Source organism: Rhea pennata, chromosome 27 (assembly GCF_028389875.1).
Source record: "Rhea pennata isolate bPtePen1 chromosome 27, bPtePen1.pri, whole genome shotgun sequence".
Lineage (NCBI taxonomy): Eukaryota > Metazoa > Chordata > Aves > Rheiformes > Rheidae > Rhea > Rhea pennata.
In genome coordinates, this window is record NC_084689.1 from 1,247,253 (window position 1) to 1,265,329 (window position 18,077).

Consider the following 18,077-nt stretch of genomic DNA (forward strand, 5'->3'; position numbering starts at 1 on the left):
AGCGGTTACTAGATCCTGGATGTTGCTTAATTCTGTCTTGAATCACTTTTCTCCCTGCTCCTAACTGTAAGTAGCTCTCTGTCAACAAGTGAGATATTAACAGTAGCAGAGATCATGACTGTTTCAATGCAAGGTCACTGAAGAGTTCTCCGGGTTAGGTTAGTGGAAACTGCTCTTTTCTCACTGCTTGAAGCCTTTAGCTGGTGTCTGGACATACTGCCCATGGCTTTCGAGTCAATGCGTTACTTAATCTGTGTTGCAATATCGAGCTTTCTTTAGCAACAGTCCGTCTAGGCGCTGTGTTTTTCGGGGCACGGTTGCCTTGTTTCACTGATGGCACCATTATGTCCAGAGTGTTTGTTGCTTTTAGTCCTACTGCAATTTAGTCCCTTGAAATCCCTGTTGCTCCACTTTAACACTGCTGGCTTGTAAGATTGCATCTTTCAGATGATTCCTTAAGAAAAGCGGTGAGTGAACAGTTTGTGCTTGAGTTTCACGTCAAATGGAAAGACATTATAAGCTCTCATTTCAGATTTGGTCCATCAGATTTATTCCCTGACTCAAGATGTGATTATTATAAATTGCATTCAGGATTTTGAAGCTATATTATGCTCACTTTGCTGCTCACATCATCACCAGGAAGGGCGAATTTGCAGTGGCTGCCCTCAGCGCTGAAGGCTGGTCACGGTAGAACTAGACAGCATTTGCAAAACGGCAGAAAAACTTTTGTCTGCTTGGCAGTAAAGCAAGCAGGTGCGACTGAGGATACTGAGCAGATACATTGAATAAGGAAGTACCATTTTTATATGGCTATTCCTTAGGAAAAACTGTGTTTTAAAGCAAAGGACAGTATTCTCATAAGCAGCTCACACTAAAGATCCTGTGTATGAACCTGGAAAACCAGCTTTTCTGTACTTGTGCCAGCTTACAGCAAATGCTGGTCAGACGTGTTTCAAGCTCTGCTACACTGAATTGTGCTAAAAATTCTGCTAAGAAATGTACTCTAAAGACCTGTGAGGGATGGTTATCTGGCTACTGTGAGACACCCAGCTGAGAGAGCAGCTAGGAATTTAACACTGAAGTATACAATTTTATTTTAGTCGGCTGCATAGCTGACACTTCTTGCTTTGCGGTGCAGAGCAGAGCTGGTAGTTCCTACTAGTGTCATTTAGACCATTTATTTTTCCACCTCAGAAGAGCAGTGTTCCTAACCAGAAGAAGAAAATATCACTACGTTTTTGAAACAGTGCAGACTGAAAATAAAAAAGCAAAACTTTCTACATGCAATGATTATGCAAACATCGTCTGGCCCTTAGGGCCAACCTTTTAGTTACTGCCGGTTGCCTGGCAAACGCTGTCAGTAAGACCAAAGTATTGAGAGTGTTCTGTTTTTGATAATGTTGTGGCTTAAAAAATGTTTTCTGAAAATACAAAGTACAAAGCAATGCTCTGACAGCCAAAAATATGATTTATATGCTTTCTTCGGAAGCTGGTTTAGATGTCCTGTAGGCAACTGTATATCAGCCCTCTTAAATTACACAAAAGAGGCTAATACCCTTTTGGCTCCCATTCTCTAAGAGTTTTTCATATAGCTCTATGCTACACCAAGGCTTGTCAGCAGTTTTCTTGTTTGCTCAGCATCAGCTGGATGCTGCTTCGTGGTAATGTGAGGCTTGACTAAAGAACAGTCATATGAAGAGGATGGCTTATCTTCCTGCACTCAGACAGAGGGCATTTAATCTTTAAGTAAATATTTTTGTTATAAGCTCATTTTTTCAAGCTTGATATTTGCAAATACTCAGGTACAAGTCCTCTATGTGCAGAAACCAGAATGAAACTGAGTTGAAACTGAATCCAATGCAGAAAGGAGAGGCCCTTAGCCTGTCTCCTGTTGCAGGCTGGGGGTGTTGGTTGCCATCACCCTACACAGCACAAACGTGCTGTTTTCGACTTTTTATTTTTGATGTTGCAGGAAGTGGGCTGAAGGGGGAGACTTCACCCTGAACTCCTCTGCGCCAGTATAGGCAAAAGCCTACATGGAAGTAAATCAGCCTTGAATTACGGTCCTAAGGTCAACAAGTAAGAGTGACGCTGGACCAGATGGCCCGAGTTCCTCTGGGTAGGATATCTTGTCCTCGAGCATCAGATGACCTCATGTAAGACTCCCAGATGACTGGTCTCTGCAGTGACACAAGGGCAAGGAGAAAGGCTTCACGCCACCCTGAGCCTTCAGCTTGGCCTGGAGAAAAGGGTTGTTTGTGTGTGTGTGCACATATATGTGTGTGAGAGAGATAAAAGGTTACGTTTTGGGGAATTTTTGCTTCCAGGCGTGTTCACACATCTGTTGAATGAGACTTCTATTCTGTACACACCTCCTCCCCCACGGACTTCAGGAGAGCAATTGAGTATGTTATGGCAGGGGCTGGTTCAGCACCGATCCAAGGGAAACTGGCTGCGTTACTGCCCAGAGAATTTCTCATCTAGTTATTTAAGAGTGATCCTGCTTGGGGCAGGATATTCAGCTGAAAGTGTTGTCACTGCAGACTGGTTGAAAACAATGAAACAAGGCTAAGTTACTAACAAATTGCTTTAACAGTGGTTGGAAAACTATTTTTAGCTACTTTGAAATGCTATTTGAATGCACACATGTATAATAGCCATAGTCAATGTAATGGACAAACCCTATTTCTTTTTCCATAACATTAAAAGAAAGAAAGAAAGAAAGAAAGTAGCTTAGGGGCATATTTTACTGGGAAAACTCTTAATGGCTATGTTGCTTTGATTATTTACCAGTTCCCTATCTTCTCAAGCAGTATTGACTGTGCAAGCTATGCCTAACCATACAATGAGTATATTGTAACTTGTGGTTCTGATGTAATTCCCACCAAACACTCCTTCCACAATGAAAACTTTAACTTACTTGAAACCAAACTCCTTGGCCTTTCCATCTCCTTCGTGCAGAGCTGTGTAAAGTTCCAATAAACATGCTCTCCCTGGCTTGCTCAGTGTAATTATTCTCTGAGGCCCTGCAGAAGGCCCTGTACCCTTTGTCAATAGAAGCTATAATAAGCATAATGCTCTGATAAAGTGTATTCCTCGTAGTATTTGCTTTAACTCTTATTTTAGTGTTGTTAGGGCTTTCTTGTAATCTTCCTCAAATTCCATGCAGCTAACTTTCTTCCTAAACATGTGGTCCTATTTTGAGGAGAAGCAAAATAAATTATAAAACCAAAAGCATTCTTCTTAGAGATCCAGGGGAAGATAGGTGGCTTTGAATTCCCCTGAGTGCTTGTATACCATGCGGCAACATTTAAGATGCTGTTGGCTCTTTAGGAGGCTGAGCTGTACTAGCGCTCAGGAAAGAGACTTATTGTAATAAGAGAACCTCTAAAGGGCTGAGAATTTTCTCCGTGCGTGAAGTGACTTAAAAGTATATAAATGATAGAGACAGTTCTTTTATCATCCCTGCATTACTGGATAGGAAGTTTTCTGCTACTTTCTCAGCTCCACTAAAGCGGAGCAGCTCTGCCAGCTGACTCAGACCCGTGCCCTTCTCTGTGTAGTCTTTGCTTTTCCCTTTGAAAAGAGCTTGGTGACTCCTTTTACTATTTTAACGTAACCTGCTTTTAGGCCTCCAAAGTAGAAAACGGAAGGCTTACTACTAAACTGTGGCTGAAAAGCTTAAGAATGGGCTGTATTAAAGGTAGTATCTAAAAGAAAAGATGGTGTGGACAAATACTACTGACCCAAGAGTCTTCATTTTAAAGCAGTTTGAGGACTTCTTGCAGCAAGGTCTGTTTGGCAGGCAGCAGTCATTCCCACTTGTGTCTGTTGCGTTCGGATTTATTTGGTGTGCAGCTCCAGGTGAGTCTCCCTGTTTCTCCACTTGCAGCAGAGAACATTGCGTCTGCGTGACATTTAACGTCAGTACTGGGTTTAAGATTTGAAAGAAGGAAGATGTATGTGGCTGCTGTAGTTGGAGCCCCCCCCCACTTTGGACATTTGCTTATCTGTAGAAAACTAAAAACTCATTTCAAAACCTTTCCACCCACTCAGCACACAGGAGATGCATAGCGGAGAGGGAAATACGAAAGTGGTTGAAGGGCTGCTCACTTAGCTTTATCATGACTGATGCTGTAAAATCTCCTAATCTCGTAAAACGGTAATTCTTGCACACACGGCCAATAAATTGAAGTGGTGTTTTGATGCAGTTGAAATACTCTTTGTATGCTCAGAAAAGAAGGGTATGGAACCCTATACCGTGGTGTTAAAACTTCCCCTGGCTGTTTTAAATATTTTGAGTGTTGATGCTGTTGGCATTTCCCAGCTTAGATCTGTGGAGCTATGGAAAATTCTCAGGAAGCTTTGTGATACTCAGCCTAAACTTCCCCTTCTTTTATCTCCTTCTATAACTTAGTATGCTCTTGTGCCAGTAGACGAGCTTCCTGCTTAGTCTTTATGCACTTCAGTTGTATGTGGAGTTGCTATCAAGCCCTTGCAGACAAGGACGAACTCCACAGTGGTCTAGCCAGGATATGCATATTTAGTTCTGTCTGCCCACTGAAATCAGTACCTCTTTTCAGACCATAAGTGAAAATATAAGCTCTGTGTGCTTTTATATCCAGGGTGATTTCTGGACTCAAATGCCTGAAGTCTTATCTCTATTCATTTCTGAAACTATTGCACACGAAAAAGATAAATAGCAATATTTTATCCAAAGATTGGGTTTTGATACTCTGGTATCATTATATTTTTGCTGCTGAAATGTTAGAACAAAGCTGCATGTTTTCCTTGTAGGAGTTGAAAGGACAGATCAATGTATCTTGAGTTTTGCTATTATTAAGATCTGTAATAACTCAGAGTGTTTTTTTAAAATACCAGTATTACTCCTCATAGTCCCTGTTTTGAAAGACACCATGGATGACTAGATAGTGTTTTTTGTCACTGATCTCACCTACATTTGACTGTTGCTTAAGCAAAGTGCAAGTGTTCCCAGGCTTGACTCTTGGCCATCAAGGGTTGTGGGGTTTCAACACGCAAAACTACAAAAACAACTTTCAGCGCTTTGAGCAAAATACTAATTTTTCAATTCTTTTTATTTAGGTAGATCACAAAATTGCTTAGTTTTCATAAGCGTCTTCATGAAATGCAGAACATGCACTTAATTTAACCTTGAGGATACTTACAGATCTTTTAAAATCTTTGTATAAAAGTGGTTAACATTTTGCTGAGGCAGTTGGGGAGCAGCAGAGTTTAAATGGTGCTTGAGGAAGTACAAGGGTTTATAAGTCGATTTTAAGAGCAAAGAAGAAATTCTCCTTTCTATGGTTCCATCTGAAGAGTAGGAAGAAACGCTGGAGATGAGGTTGAGGCTCGAGCACTGGGGGCTCGCGAGTTGTAGTAGTTTCTGCAAGCAGAGGAATGGTGTTTGTATGGCTTAGTCATCTCGGGCATCGAGAAGGTAGGAGAGGAAGCTGCAGGTGACCTGAAAGGTGGAGATTCAAAGTGAGAGTCTGTAATGCTGGCCAGAGAGGTGAGAGGTTTTGAAGTGCAGCACTGGTTCATGCCAGAGCATCTGCAGCTTCCTCTCTGCTGCAGCAGCAGTTGCTTCCGAGGCGGCAGTGCTGTATCTCGTAATGCAGGTTCACACCTGCATTAGCATGCTGCTTTGAAACTGGTACTAAAACTTCTGCTTTTCTGTTCTCCCTTCTTAAATAATACTACTAATACTGGCCAAGAGCTCAGAATTTCACAGCTGCTCTGAAGCGCAGAAGGAATGAGGAGTTGCAGTGGCATTTTGTGCCCTAATTCTCCGAGCGGTGCTCCCGTGCGAGCTGCGAGCGCGCGCTGCTTTGTGTGCGCTGGTCGGTTTTTTCCTGTGCACTTTATCTGCTGACTGAGCTGAGCAGAGCAGAAAGGCAGGGAGGATGAGGGTAGAACAGACTTTGCAGTGCAAGTTCTGATTTATTTACCACTCTCAACCCGTAACAGCTCTTAAGCATCTTGACTTAAGCCTCACTTTGGTTCCTACTTTAAATTATGTGATGGAGCATATACTATATGTCTGGCTATCTGTATGGTGTTACGGACCAATCCATGAGCCAAGTGGTGGCTCCAGACCCTCCAAAGAGTACCTAGGGACCCTCCAGTGGTCGAGCTGCTCAACCTCTGGAAGGTGGGCTGGTACCTTAGCTGTTCCCGTCGGTGCTTCCATGCACCGGGAATGCTTCTGCTGTCCTTAAACGCACTGTGCTGGGCACACAAGCCAAGGAGAAACCTGAAATGGCATCTGGCTTTGCATTTCAAAGCCAGTGCCTTGCTAGTTGTGTTACAGCCTCAGGGTGATGACCCCAGGTAACAACTCGTGTAAATACTTACCTTTGCTTTTTTTTTTTTTTTTTTTTTTTTTTTTTTAATATGTGGTCTAAAAATAAGCGTGGAGCCCTGAAGTGACCTAGGGAGCACAGATCTGCAGCACGGAGGTGGGGGCTGCGGGTAAGTCCTGCCGAGGTCTCCACCCAGCTGGCACCAAAGCTTTAGCAGCTAAAATGGAGAGAAGGGGGAGTAAAAAACAGACCTGTCCACGACAGCATTTATGAGTTAACTGTGCTCTTCTGTGGGGTTTCCAGGCTTACCCTGCAAGCAAGGTCTCATGAATGTCCCATAGCTTAACTGGCAGATGTGTCCTAGAGGATTTCATATTCTCTCAGCTAAGTAATCATTTCCTTGGATGGGAAGGAAATGGAGCTGCACATCTCTAGGGATGCTGTCTCCTTCCAAAATCCTTGGCCAGTCTGCCTCTTCAACTGCTCTAGTTTCAAAATACTTTTGCAATTAAGGGATCTTCTGGTAAGGACGGAGCTGCATTTGAGACACTTGCCCTCTTTCCCCCATCCAGCTGTAGCTGCTATTAACATGTGACTGTCCAAAAAAGAGTTAAACCGGCTTTAAAGAAGCTTTATGAGCCTGAAATGCCCAAATTTGGAGTAAATTCTGTTCTACCTGCAACTTTTGAGTTACTCCTGTTTATCTCGGTAGATAGTGCCACCAGTTAAAACCTTCGTGCTGCTTCCCGGGACAGAGGCGAGGCAGAATTTGTGCAGGTTTTCTAGTGACAGTGAATCATTTGAAACCCGCACGTTTTTGTCACGACCTCGCTTGGGTTCCTGACGGGTCGGATGAGGTCGGGGGTAGGAGCCGCGCTCCTGCGCCTGGGCTGCCCGTCGCTCTGCGCGGCTGCTGGACGTGCCCTGCAGAATCGGGCTGTTCTGCTCGGCTTGGTGCAGTCAGTCCTGTTTTTGCTGGAGAAACGCTCGCAGTAAGCGCTCTGTCCTCCGAGCAAAGCCTTGAGGCTTGGTGGAGAACGCGGGTGTTGTCTGTGCTGGCTGCAGCATAAACTGAGAACTGAAAGTGCTGGGTTTTGTTCCTACCCAAAGTGTGTGAAGAACCAAATGTACTTCTTTGTGTGTCCCCCCCCCCAAAAAAAAAAAAAGAAAATGAAAAAAGCTCAAACATGTCAAACATGTTGGCTTGAGTTGCCTTTTGTAGCAGGGTACGACCACATTTTTGTGGTGGTTTTGGATTGTTTCCATCTGGAAACACGCACAGCTTTTTTTTTTTTTTTTTTTTTTTTGAGCTGAGGGAAAAGATAAATCCTAAAACTAATGACTCTCAGTATTGACCTGAAAGATAAGACTTCTCTTGTTACAGAATTGATGTTATTTAAAGTGTCTAGTACATGAGAAGTGATGTTGCTCTAATTGCTTCTCTAGCAGCTTTATACAGTTTGTCAATACACTTTATCATCCCTTTTATCCAAAATGTCAACTGTTTGATACCCTTTCCGCTTTGCTGAAGGACGCCAGGCTAGTTAGCCTGAAAGCAAAGCAGGAATGAGTGCAACCTCGCGAGATTTTCCGATCAGGCTAGGAAAACCCCGCCTGGAGCTTGCTGGCCTCCCTGCAGAGGCGGCTCGGCGCCGGGCGCAGCCGCGCTGCGCTGCCTCGCGCTGTTGGGCTAACGCCGCTGCTGGCTGCGGGAAGGTCGTTAACAACGCGTGGCCTCGTTGCAGCCTGTTGGAATTAGGCTGTAATTTGTCTGGGGAGGGACAACGCTCTGAGTGGACATTGCATGAACCTAAAGGAACTTACAGGCACTTCTGTAATATGTTTATTGCTAAAGTAAAATGCTTCGATTTCCCTGCCCTCCTTCTGCGCTTGTTGTTCTCCTTGAGCTACAGATGCTGCAGAAAAAGGTGCTGAAAACAAGCCAGATTGTGCAAACGCTGCTGTGAAGCATGTTTAAATCCTCACCATGAGCGAAGTGATAGTGAAGCTCTGCCTCTTTAAGGCGGCATCTCTCCCGGTCCTGGACGGCTCGGTCAGCAGAGATCCTTGCTGCGCTCTCACCGAGTATTGTCTCACACCATAGAAATCTGGAGGTCTTTAAAAAAAATAAAAAATAAAAAAAAATGCTGCACTCAGGAAAAATTTCAATAGCTCATTCAGCTGTTAAGCTACTGATGCAGGAAGTGTAAAAGAAAAATGGAGCCTGCTTTGTTCTGCCCAGACAAGGAGTAAATGCCATCGCCCTAACAGCCTTTTTCTGTTCCAAAAAAGCATGAGGTCATCTTTAAAAGCAGCAGCCACCAAATGGGTTTACACTGGGTTCCTCGTCCCGAGCTCGCTCGCCGTCGTCCGCCGCTCGCTCTGCCTGGCAGCGCCCGGGGCCAGGGCCGGGGCCGGGGTGGGCATCGCCTCCCGGGGAGCTGAGCTCCGCTCCGCTCCGGCACCGCGGCTCCAGCGCCCGCTGGCCCGCGTCCAGCGGCAGGGTGGGAAGAGCGCTTTTCCCCGGCCCAGGGGCAGCGCAGGCCAGAGAGCTCCTGGTTCTTGAGGTCCTTTCCTCTCGTCTCTCCCCTAGGAACAGCGCTAGGAAAATCGTGCTTGGACGCAAATTCTGAAAGTAGTTTAGTAAGCAGCGTTGGGTCCTGGGCGCACCCTCCGGGAGACGGGGCCGCGGCGCCGGGCCCCTGCAGGGCGGCTCCAGGCTCCGTCCGGGAGGACGGCGGTATTGCTGCTGCGCTCTGCCCCCCTCCTCTCTGCTGCTGGAGGCACTGGCCAAGCGTTTTCAAGCAATATGATTTGGGGATGGGGAAAGGAGAGAGGTAAAATCGGTTAAGGGGGAGAAATCCTCCAGGATGGTGGCTGTGGTTTGTGGAGGGACTAGAGCTTTCATCTGGGAGCAGGATTTAATGGAGTTAAACTTGCTTTTGACAGGTTAAAATGCCTGGATGTTCAGTAGAAGTTCCCTAAATAGAACGGTTGTGGTTCTTGACAGTCCGAGGTGTCGGCTGCGTGCTCGGGAGGACCCCAGCCCCGGCCGTGCCACCGAGCTCTGCGGCGCGCGTGCTTTGTGCGTCCCCTGCACGGGCTTTGCTGCAGCGACACTTTATTTTCAAGTGCAGTTCTGCTAAGGCCGGGCTGCAGAAGGGTGTTCTCCTCTCGCTGGGCGTCCGCAGACCCGTTCTTCCGCCCGGCCTTTCCAGCACGCCTTGTTCCGTCCGCGCCTCGGCGGGAGGCTCTCTGGGAGACTCCTCAGCCAGCCTCGAGCCGGGTGCAAAAGCAGACCGAAGTCGCGAGGCATCGCGAGCTGCATTCTTCGGATGCTTTTCATCCGGCAGCTTGAGCTCGGTGACATCTGTAAACGCCAGTCTCGAAGCTGTTTTTATCTGGGGGAAAAAGACAAAAGACGCATAACTCCAGCAGTTACTCAGATGTTCGCTTGTTTATGTAGCCTGTTAGGAGTGGCTGCCGCCAGCTATGAGAAGTATGGGAAGAATTCAGAAACTAGAGGGATCAGTGCATATTTATTTCCTAGTGTAATACTTCCTGCCATTAGGCTGGAGGGGGCCGTGGGTGGGAGCGTGCAGGTGGCACTGATTGCATAAAAGAGAAAGGGCTTTGTTCGGAGCGTTGCATTTTGTGCAGGGTAAATGATTAACCGTTCTGGGTGTTCAGTTTTGCATTGCGGCATAGCGAGGCAGCTCTCATCGCGTGCGGGCTGAAGGCATGTCAAGGCAGGCCTGGTTTCTCGGCGCGCGGAGCTGCTTCCGAGGGTGGCAGTTTCATCCTCGTGACTCGGGTTCTGTTGCAATATTTCGGTGCCGCACCAGGGGAGCGATGCCGATCCGCATTCGCTGGGGACGGGGCAAGGTCCAAAGGCTGGTGGACAAACCTCCGGCCCGCGGTGACCCAACGCGGGGCCGCAGGGCTGAGCTTTCCCCTGCTGCTGAGCCGAATCTTGGAAAGACATTTGGGAACAGGTTTTGAAATGCAGTTGAAGGCTGAGTGAGCAAAGTGCTCCGGGGAGACAGACGGGGATGCTCGGCCGGCCGGGGAGGCGTCTGCTCGGCGTAGCGCTCGTGCTGAGTCACGGCGTGCCGGAGCCAAGCGCTTACTGTCACTGCTGTTGCTACACTGCTCTGACTCAAGAGCTGGGATTTTATTTTTTTATATACCTAAAACAAGCAACCAAAATCGTTACATTTCAGCCTACCTGGTGCATGAAAAAAAAACTTTTGAATAAGAAAATTCTGCAAGAAAGTGAGGCATCTACTCCACATAGTAATAAGTCAATCTTGCTTTGACCTCAGAGAGTTGTGCAGAACAGATGCTAAGTACTGAAAGTGCAAAATAGTTATAGTTTAAATGTGCTTTTTAACACTTGCCTTAGTGAAAATAGTAGAGTACTAATACTACCTTATTACATGAAGCACCTTATTTTGTAAACACTGAAAAAATCTTCTTTTCTGAACATGTGAGAAGAACGTGAACACAAGAAATCTGCTTTTGGTGACATTTATTGTGATCCTTTAAATACTCTTATTTAGTGATGAAACTTGATCTACAAGAGGGTACTTAAGGTTTTTTTTCTTTTTCTTTCTTTTTTTTCTTTTTTGTACTGCAGATTGAATTGGTGCAGGATGTATCCTGACCTGCTTTCAGTTCATAACATGCAGATCAGTTTGAAATAGTGAATCCTAATATTCCCAGAATTTATGCTCACCTGTTGGACTCTTTTCATCAAACAGGCCGTGCTCATGAGACATTCGCGCTCCAGGCAGATCATAGCTGTGGACTGCTTGCCTCATTTCTGGGTCTGCACTATCTGCTCTCCGACTTCCCTGCTCTCTTGCTCCAAACCTTTGTGCTCCTTCACTGCTACTTCTTGTGGCAGTGCAGATCTGCAAACATCGGAGAACACAGCCTTGTCCGCATTCGTGTGTTCTCTTAGTGTCCATCTTTCGCTATAGCTGTCTTTGCAATATTTCACTTACTATTTTTCATGCACCATCCTACAGCTATATAGTCGTGAACACCTTGCTGTTGCCCGAGTCCTGGGATCTTCGGCTGTCTGGTGAGTGCAACCTGCGGTCTTCTGCCAGCTCGCGTTGCTGCTGGCGGAGCAGGGAGGCAGCCCCGGGCGCTGCAGGACTGCACGATGACTTCAGCCCCACTGAAATTGCTTACATGACGGCCTGAAAAATGCGTGCTGAGTTAACGCTGCGCTAATGCGAGAGGAGGGTTCCTGACACCTGGGCTGTTCTCCGGGGAAGTACTGCCCTTCCCTGGAATGCCGGCACGGAGAAGCGAGGGACGGATTAGCCGGGAGGGCAGAGGTGTGCTGGCAGAGGAGGGACGAGGGAAGATTTGTTTCCGCCTCAATTATTTCCATTGATGTGACTCAGCAAAAGCAGAATATTGTTCTCGTTTTGCAGAGTCATAAGTAGATACTCGGAAAGGAAAAGTGTGCCCTAGCCAGATGCCAGCCCACTCTTCGGGGGCGGAGGGAGGAGGCCCGTGTGGCGAAACGCTGAAGTGTTACGTCCCTTCGAGGAGGGAGGGAGGGCTGGGTGCACAAGTTGCTTATCGGAGGTCAGATGACAAAGTGGAGGCAGAAGGATGGGCAACGGGACCCTGGTGTCCTGACTGTCTTGTGCTTCCTCCCCAGGCCTAGTTGCAGTTGTCACCTCCCCTCCTTTTCCAAGTGCAGATTTCCTAAAACATGCAATTAGGAAAGGGGAAGATTCGGATACCTCCTGCAAGTCATCCCGATTTGCATCACGAATACTTTGCTCCAGCATGCTTCTGCATGGCTTTTTTTTTTTCAAACAGCTTTACCTCACCAGTTATTTGCACATCTGTAGAAGTCTGGTGAATGACATCTTTAAAGTTTGTTTTGGCTTTTTAAAAATCCTGCGGACGCCCTTCATGTGCCATGCAGCAACCCACTGCATCTTTGTATTGATGGTTTCTAGTTGCTAATGACGCGCTTAGTTAATTATTCACCAAGGTAACCGAAGGCTTTTTAAAATTCTTGCCGAGCAAGGCAGGCCTGGAATGCAACCTGCGATTGCCGCCCGGTACCTGACACATTCCAGCAGGCAAAACCTAAAAGCAGTGCCGTTACCGCCGCGGCTCCTCGCCGAGGGGTGCTCGGGAGCGCGCGGCGGCGCTGCTGGCACCCACCTCGCGCCTCACCCAGCAGCCGCCTCCGACTTGCCCGGCGAGCCCGGAGCCCTGCCGCTCGCGAGCGTCTCGGAGCGGGGCGAGAGCCGCGCACGAGCGTCGTAGTGCCGGGCCCACGGCCCCGGCGGGCTCCCGCTGGGGCCGCGGCTCCTGCGCTCAGCTGGAGCTCCAGCAAGAGTCCCCTTGACCATCACGAGGACTTGGCCGCTGAAACTTGTCCCTGGAGTTTTAAAATACCCCCCTGTCAGCACGAGGGGCCGGGAGCTGCTCGGCTCCGCAGCCCCTTCTGCAAAGGGCTCTGTTCCCGGCTCCAGGAAGAGGAGCCCAGGGAGCAGCCGCCGGCGGGGGGCAGGTCAGAGGGAAGTGGAAGCGGCTGCTGCAGGTTGTGTTGCTGTAGGAGTGCTGACCCGCGCTCGGCGGTGGTTGATGCCGCTCTCTGCGTGTGATAGCGGCAAAGCGCGTTGCTCCCGTAAGTGAGGTTGTATCTCGCTCCCTGTCAAACGGTGGTGGTCAGCTCTGTGCCTCGGCACGGAGGTGGGGGAAGGCAGGGACGTACCTGCTTTCGCACGCTGTGATGACGAGCCAGATAGAGCTTAATTTCTGAAGCGTAAGTACTGCTTTTACGTTGCAATAACTCTATTAAATTGGGCTACCGCGGAGTGGGGGGAGTAAAGATTCTCCCCTTTGCTAAGGACTGTTAAGTCTGAGCTGGAGAATCGCTCTTGCCACTCGGCAGGATTTTCTCCGTAACGTGCTTAGTAAGACACGTCCCTTCTCCAGGCGCTTGCTGCAGCGCGCTGCTGTGGCTGTTGCAGAGCAGCCTGAGCTTCTCCCAGGCGTGCAGCCCTGTGGCAGAGCCAGAAGTTCCCTTAAGTAACTTGCCTTTGACTGATTCATCAGCCTCGTTCCATAAACAGGAAGCCGTAAAAGTACAAGCAGGTGATCTTGTGCTGTTGCAAACATAAATTATATCTGATTGCTTGTGTTTCTTTCCCTCCAGCTGCCTCCTAACTCTTTATCCAGGTGAAAACATTATTTTATCGAAGAGCAGTTAACTGTTGGCAGTAAAAGGTCTTTCAAGTTCACAGCAGAGATGTAAAAAGACCTTGACTTTGAGTCAGAGCTCTTCCCTGCTCCTGGTGCTCTGCGCCAGCTGGGAGTGCTTCAGGACAGCCGCTCTCCTCGGAGCGCCTCCTCCGAGCCAGCGGGACTTTCGTGGGAACGAGAGCGACCGAAACGTGGCCCTAACTGGCTGCTTGTAAACCAGCATGTCCAGGGCAAAACTCTCCAGCTTTGTCCAGGGCTTCACAGCACGGACACTGGCCGCAGCGCCGCTGCCCGGCCCTTACTGCGTCCCTGCAGGGACGCTCGGAGCTGGAGCGAGCTGCTGGGGCCGCTGAGTGGGTTCAGGAGGCAGGAGCGCAGGTGCTTCACGCTGTGCTCCGCACCCGAGGAGCAAGCTGTCTCCTCCTGCCTGCAGGTGCTGCTTTTTCATGGAAAAGAGGTCAAGCTGGCGTGTACGCTGTGCTGTTGTCGGAGCGCAGAGCCGGCGGAGGCTGGGCTGAGTCCCCGTGCAGCGAGTCGCACGAGGCGGCTCGCGCCGCGGCGAGCGGCAGTTCTCGTGCTTCGTCGCGCCGCTCGAGCTCCTTGTAGGGTCCTGCTGCCTCTGCTCGGAAACGCAGCGCCCCGTCTTGTGCGGGCCCGAGCCCGAGTTCGGCTGCGTCGGCAGCACTGCTGACGCGAGGCAGCCCTGCCTCGGCCTTCGGGCCCGCGGCACCGCGGCGCAGGAGGCGGGGGCGCGGAAGAGGGCTCTCCCCCGGGGGCCTAGTCTGCATCCTCCTTAGGATTTCCCCAGTACAGTGCTTTATTTCAATAAGGTGGCTTCCTGTGTTGCCTTGACTAACCTATTCCAAGATTTGAGAGGTGGAGACTCGCAAACAGCCCCTGCTAATTTAGGGAATCACCTAAGGGCAGAGTTGGTAGTTGGCTAAAACCCCGTTTGTTTTGTCCCTTGGCGTTCGGCGTTGCGACGGACACCGAATGCACTTCGCGGATCGAAGAGTTCAGTGCGCGCCGCGTGCTGCTGCCGAGCAAAATAATTCCAAAGAGTGCCACTGTGGTCTGGAATAAACTCCTTTAATGTCTAAACATAGACTAGACAGCTTGAGATCTGCTAGTATTTTAGCTGGGACAGACGCTTCCCCCCTCCTCCCCAGTAAACGCAGCAGTTTGGCGTCTGCTTTGAAGCCGTCCGTCCTGGGAAGAAAGCTGCGGCGCTCTGTAATTACAGCCAGCGCAGCGCAGCGCAGGGCAGCGCAGCTCGGCGGGGCCGCGGGAGGCGGCTGGCTGGGCCGGCGAGGACGCTCGCGTCTGCGCCGCTGCCGCTTCGCCCTCCCCGCTCTGCCCAGCCTCCTCTGGCGGGCTGTCCATCGCGATGGTTGCACGGGGAAGGTAGCACCGGCTCCGGTCCTCTCGCTCTCTCCTGTCCCCCACGGTTATTTTCTGGTTGCGAGTCGAGTCACTGTCAGGCAGTGCAAATAAGCGGCTTCTCGTGCCGCCTCTGCAGCAGCTGCGCGGTGGCAATCGTAAGGCAGCCGCGGGCCGAGGACGTCGGCTGCCCCGACGGCGTGGCGGGAGCCAGCCCGCCGGCTCGCCGCGTGTCCTGGCCCCGTAGCGCCGCAGCAGCGCGACTGACACGTTACTCAGTGACGGATTATTTTGGTCACGTAGACAAATTTCCTCTGTGTCAGTTGCTGCTTTTACATTTCCAGGAAAGTAGTCTAACTGCCGGGGGCCGTTCCTGCCGGGGCAGCCGGCTGCAGCGCGGTAGCCGAAGGGGCCCAGCCTCGCTGCGCGGGTTGTCCCGGGCCGGGGACCTTAGTGCTCCGAGATCGCGGCACCGCTGGGTGTGGACGAAGGGCGTCTGGTGCCTGCGGCGCGCGGCTGGGCTGTGTCGGCAGTACTGGGTGTTTGCCAGAGGGTAACGGAGTCCCGGAGCGCTGGGCCTCTTGCAGGAGGAGCATCCTTCGCCCTCCGTGCAAGACCCTCCGTTTCCCAAGGGAGAGCCCGAGGCGGTGCGGTGCGGCGCGGTGCTCGCAGAGGGGTGCGCGGCAGAGAGCGCGCGGCCCCTGCTCGGCGCTGGGTCGCGCTGCTGCCTCTGGACCAGCTCGTCTCCGCGGGCATCGCTCCAGCAGGAGAGCATCGCTCTCCTCTCGCTTTCATGTTCAGCTGGGCCCTTGTTTTGCAGGATTTTTATGAAAAACTTTATTTGCGACACATGCGATCGATGTGTGTCACGCTTTTGTATCCGCTCAGCTAATTGACCTCAATTCTGTGTTCCTTGCCCAGCTTCCATTCAGTGCTTCGGCTACCTGAGAAACCCTCTGTCCCTTGCCTGATCCTTGACTTTCCACCTACCACTCAGCTTGTTAGAACTGTCTGTCGCTCTTACTTTCTTCTTCTACTCTTTTGAGGGACACCCAATACGGAAAATTATGAATCAATGGCATAGATCTAAGTTTGCACAGTATTGAAAGTCCCTAATTACTGTTCTGAGCCTTGTGCAGAGGAACTCTTGACACAGATTGCAAGTGTCTCAGGGCAGGACTATGTGCAGAGTGAGAGAGCAGTGAAAGAAATAGATGAATAGCGAGGGTGAACGGGCAGGAGCTGTGCAAAGCCATGGCTGAGCAGCGTCTTGGTCCACCTCCTCCCTAGCTAGCTGGTTGCGAATGTTGCATGTCAGATTATTCGAGCTGGAAAACTTCTGCTCACTTTCCAATCTGCTGAATGCATCTGAGAGAGCTTTCTGCAGACAGTGTTTCGTTTTCCCTTCTAGTCAGCAAGTTGGTTTTCTTGTTTGCCCTTTTTTTAATCAGAAAGAGCCTGAAAGTGGCACAAGAGAATTAGTTAAAGGAAAGGAGAACTTGAAGCAGAAACGTTAAGGAAACGTTAAGTTGGTGTCATCATTTTAGAGCTCTTGGAAGCCTTTTGCACGTGACCGTCTGCAGGGCCCGGTGCACAGAGGAGGAATCTGGCCGCTTAGGTCGCTTGCCAGCTTTTTAAGCAGATGCATAGCGGTGCAGTGGTTTTGTGTGTGATACCAACCTCTCTCCCCCCTCCTTGTTTTGCAGTATTCTCAAGTGCTGGGGCCTAGAACCGATGGCAGACAATGTCAACAACTAACAACATAGCCCAGGCCCGGAAGCTGGTGGAGCAGCTCCGCATCGAAGCTGGCATTGAGAGGATCAAGGTGAGCCTGGGAATTGGGAGCAGATGGGTGCATGACACTTCTCTGGTGGGCAGAGGCAGAGGGGGAAGAGCTTCTGCAAGCGCTTTGGGTCCTCCCTGCATGTGCACACTGCTGTGACGTCTCTGGCCCAGATGTTGCAGCACTTCCTGGCAGAGACAGCTATCCCGGGGTGCCTGTTGCAATGAGGAGACAAGATTGCTGCCTGGGCAGCTTCTCCTGGAGTGTGCGAGTGTCGCAGGTGACTGCACGATCTGAGGGCAGACTGCTCATCTGAGTAACTTTGAGGATCTGAGCTGGGCACATGCTACCTTTGAGGGCGCCTAAGCCACTGGGGCCAGACCCAGCAAAGCTGAAGCTCCGTCAGGCAGGCTCATGTGCGCAGCAGCCTCGCTTCCTGATTTGTTCACAGTGCAGCTCCACTGTTTATTTGCAGTTTCTCTCCAAGACTCTGCCTGGATAGTAATTTCTTAGCTGTTGCTATTCCCATTTCTTCAAAATTAAAAAAAATGATAGTGGCACGCCTTCATTTCTGTTTTGAGGCATGTTTATGGTAGAAGTATGGAAAGTTAATTTTGTGCTGCTGTTGTTCGAGGATAGTAAACTGGGATCTATTCTCAGTTGTGTATTGACACACCAACAATCTGCTTGGGCAGCAAAGCATCCCTAGGAATAAAGCTTCCTTTAGCACTGGGGGGTTGGAGCAGGTAGTGTGCCCACAACCACAGAGTCTCCCGAGAGTTGGAGCCTGGATCCTTTAGGAGCTTGCACTCTATTCTGGGAACCTCCTCGGCGGCTGCGGTACCAGGCTCGTCGGGCCGCCTGGGTTCTAGAGAGCAGCCTTCGCAGGGGACAAATATTAGCGTGTGGGCAGCTAGTCCAAGGCCTTGATGCCCTGTCGCTCCCTGCCCACAGCTTCCTCCCCTTCCGCGACGCTCCCCAGGGCTAGGAGCAGACACCCGAGGGCACTCTTTGCATTTATGCCCTTTGAGCCGCGGAAGAGCCGCACTTGTCGCCCAGCTGCGCGGCCGTTCTGCTCGCCCTGTGGCTTTGTCTGCCGCGGTTTGCAGGGCCGGGCAGGCTGCAGTTAGACTCGTCAGCCGTCAGTCGCTCCCTGAGAAACTCCTTGCAAGGAGAAGGAGGGCAGGAGGGTGAGGGAAGAAGTCTGTTCCTGAAAAATCACTTCCTGTTAGTAAGTAATACAGAAAAAACCGCTGTGGATGGTGATGAAAGGCACATCTGAAATACTAGTTAAATAAGCAGGTATTAAATCCCCCTGATATTTTGTAATTGAATATTTC

At 50.0% G+C, this 18,077-nt stretch overlaps 1 protein-coding gene across 6 annotated transcripts in view; it reads left to right on the plus strand.

Moving 5' to 3' along the window:
* GNG7 (G protein subunit gamma 7) overlaps positions 1 to 18,077 on the plus strand; it is a 79,409-nt gene that overhangs the window by 57,543 nt on the left and 3,789 nt on the right. For all 6 annotated transcript variants that reach the window (XM_062596014.1, XM_062596013.1, XM_062596010.1 and 3 more), the window contains one exon: positions 16,661 to 16,779. In XM_062596014.1, coding sequence (XP_062451998.1) covers positions 16,699 to 16,779 — 81 coding nt within the window. In that variant the 5' untranslated portion in view covers positions 16,661 to 16,698. The remainder of the gene's footprint in view (positions 1 to 16,660; positions 16,780 to 18,077) is intronic.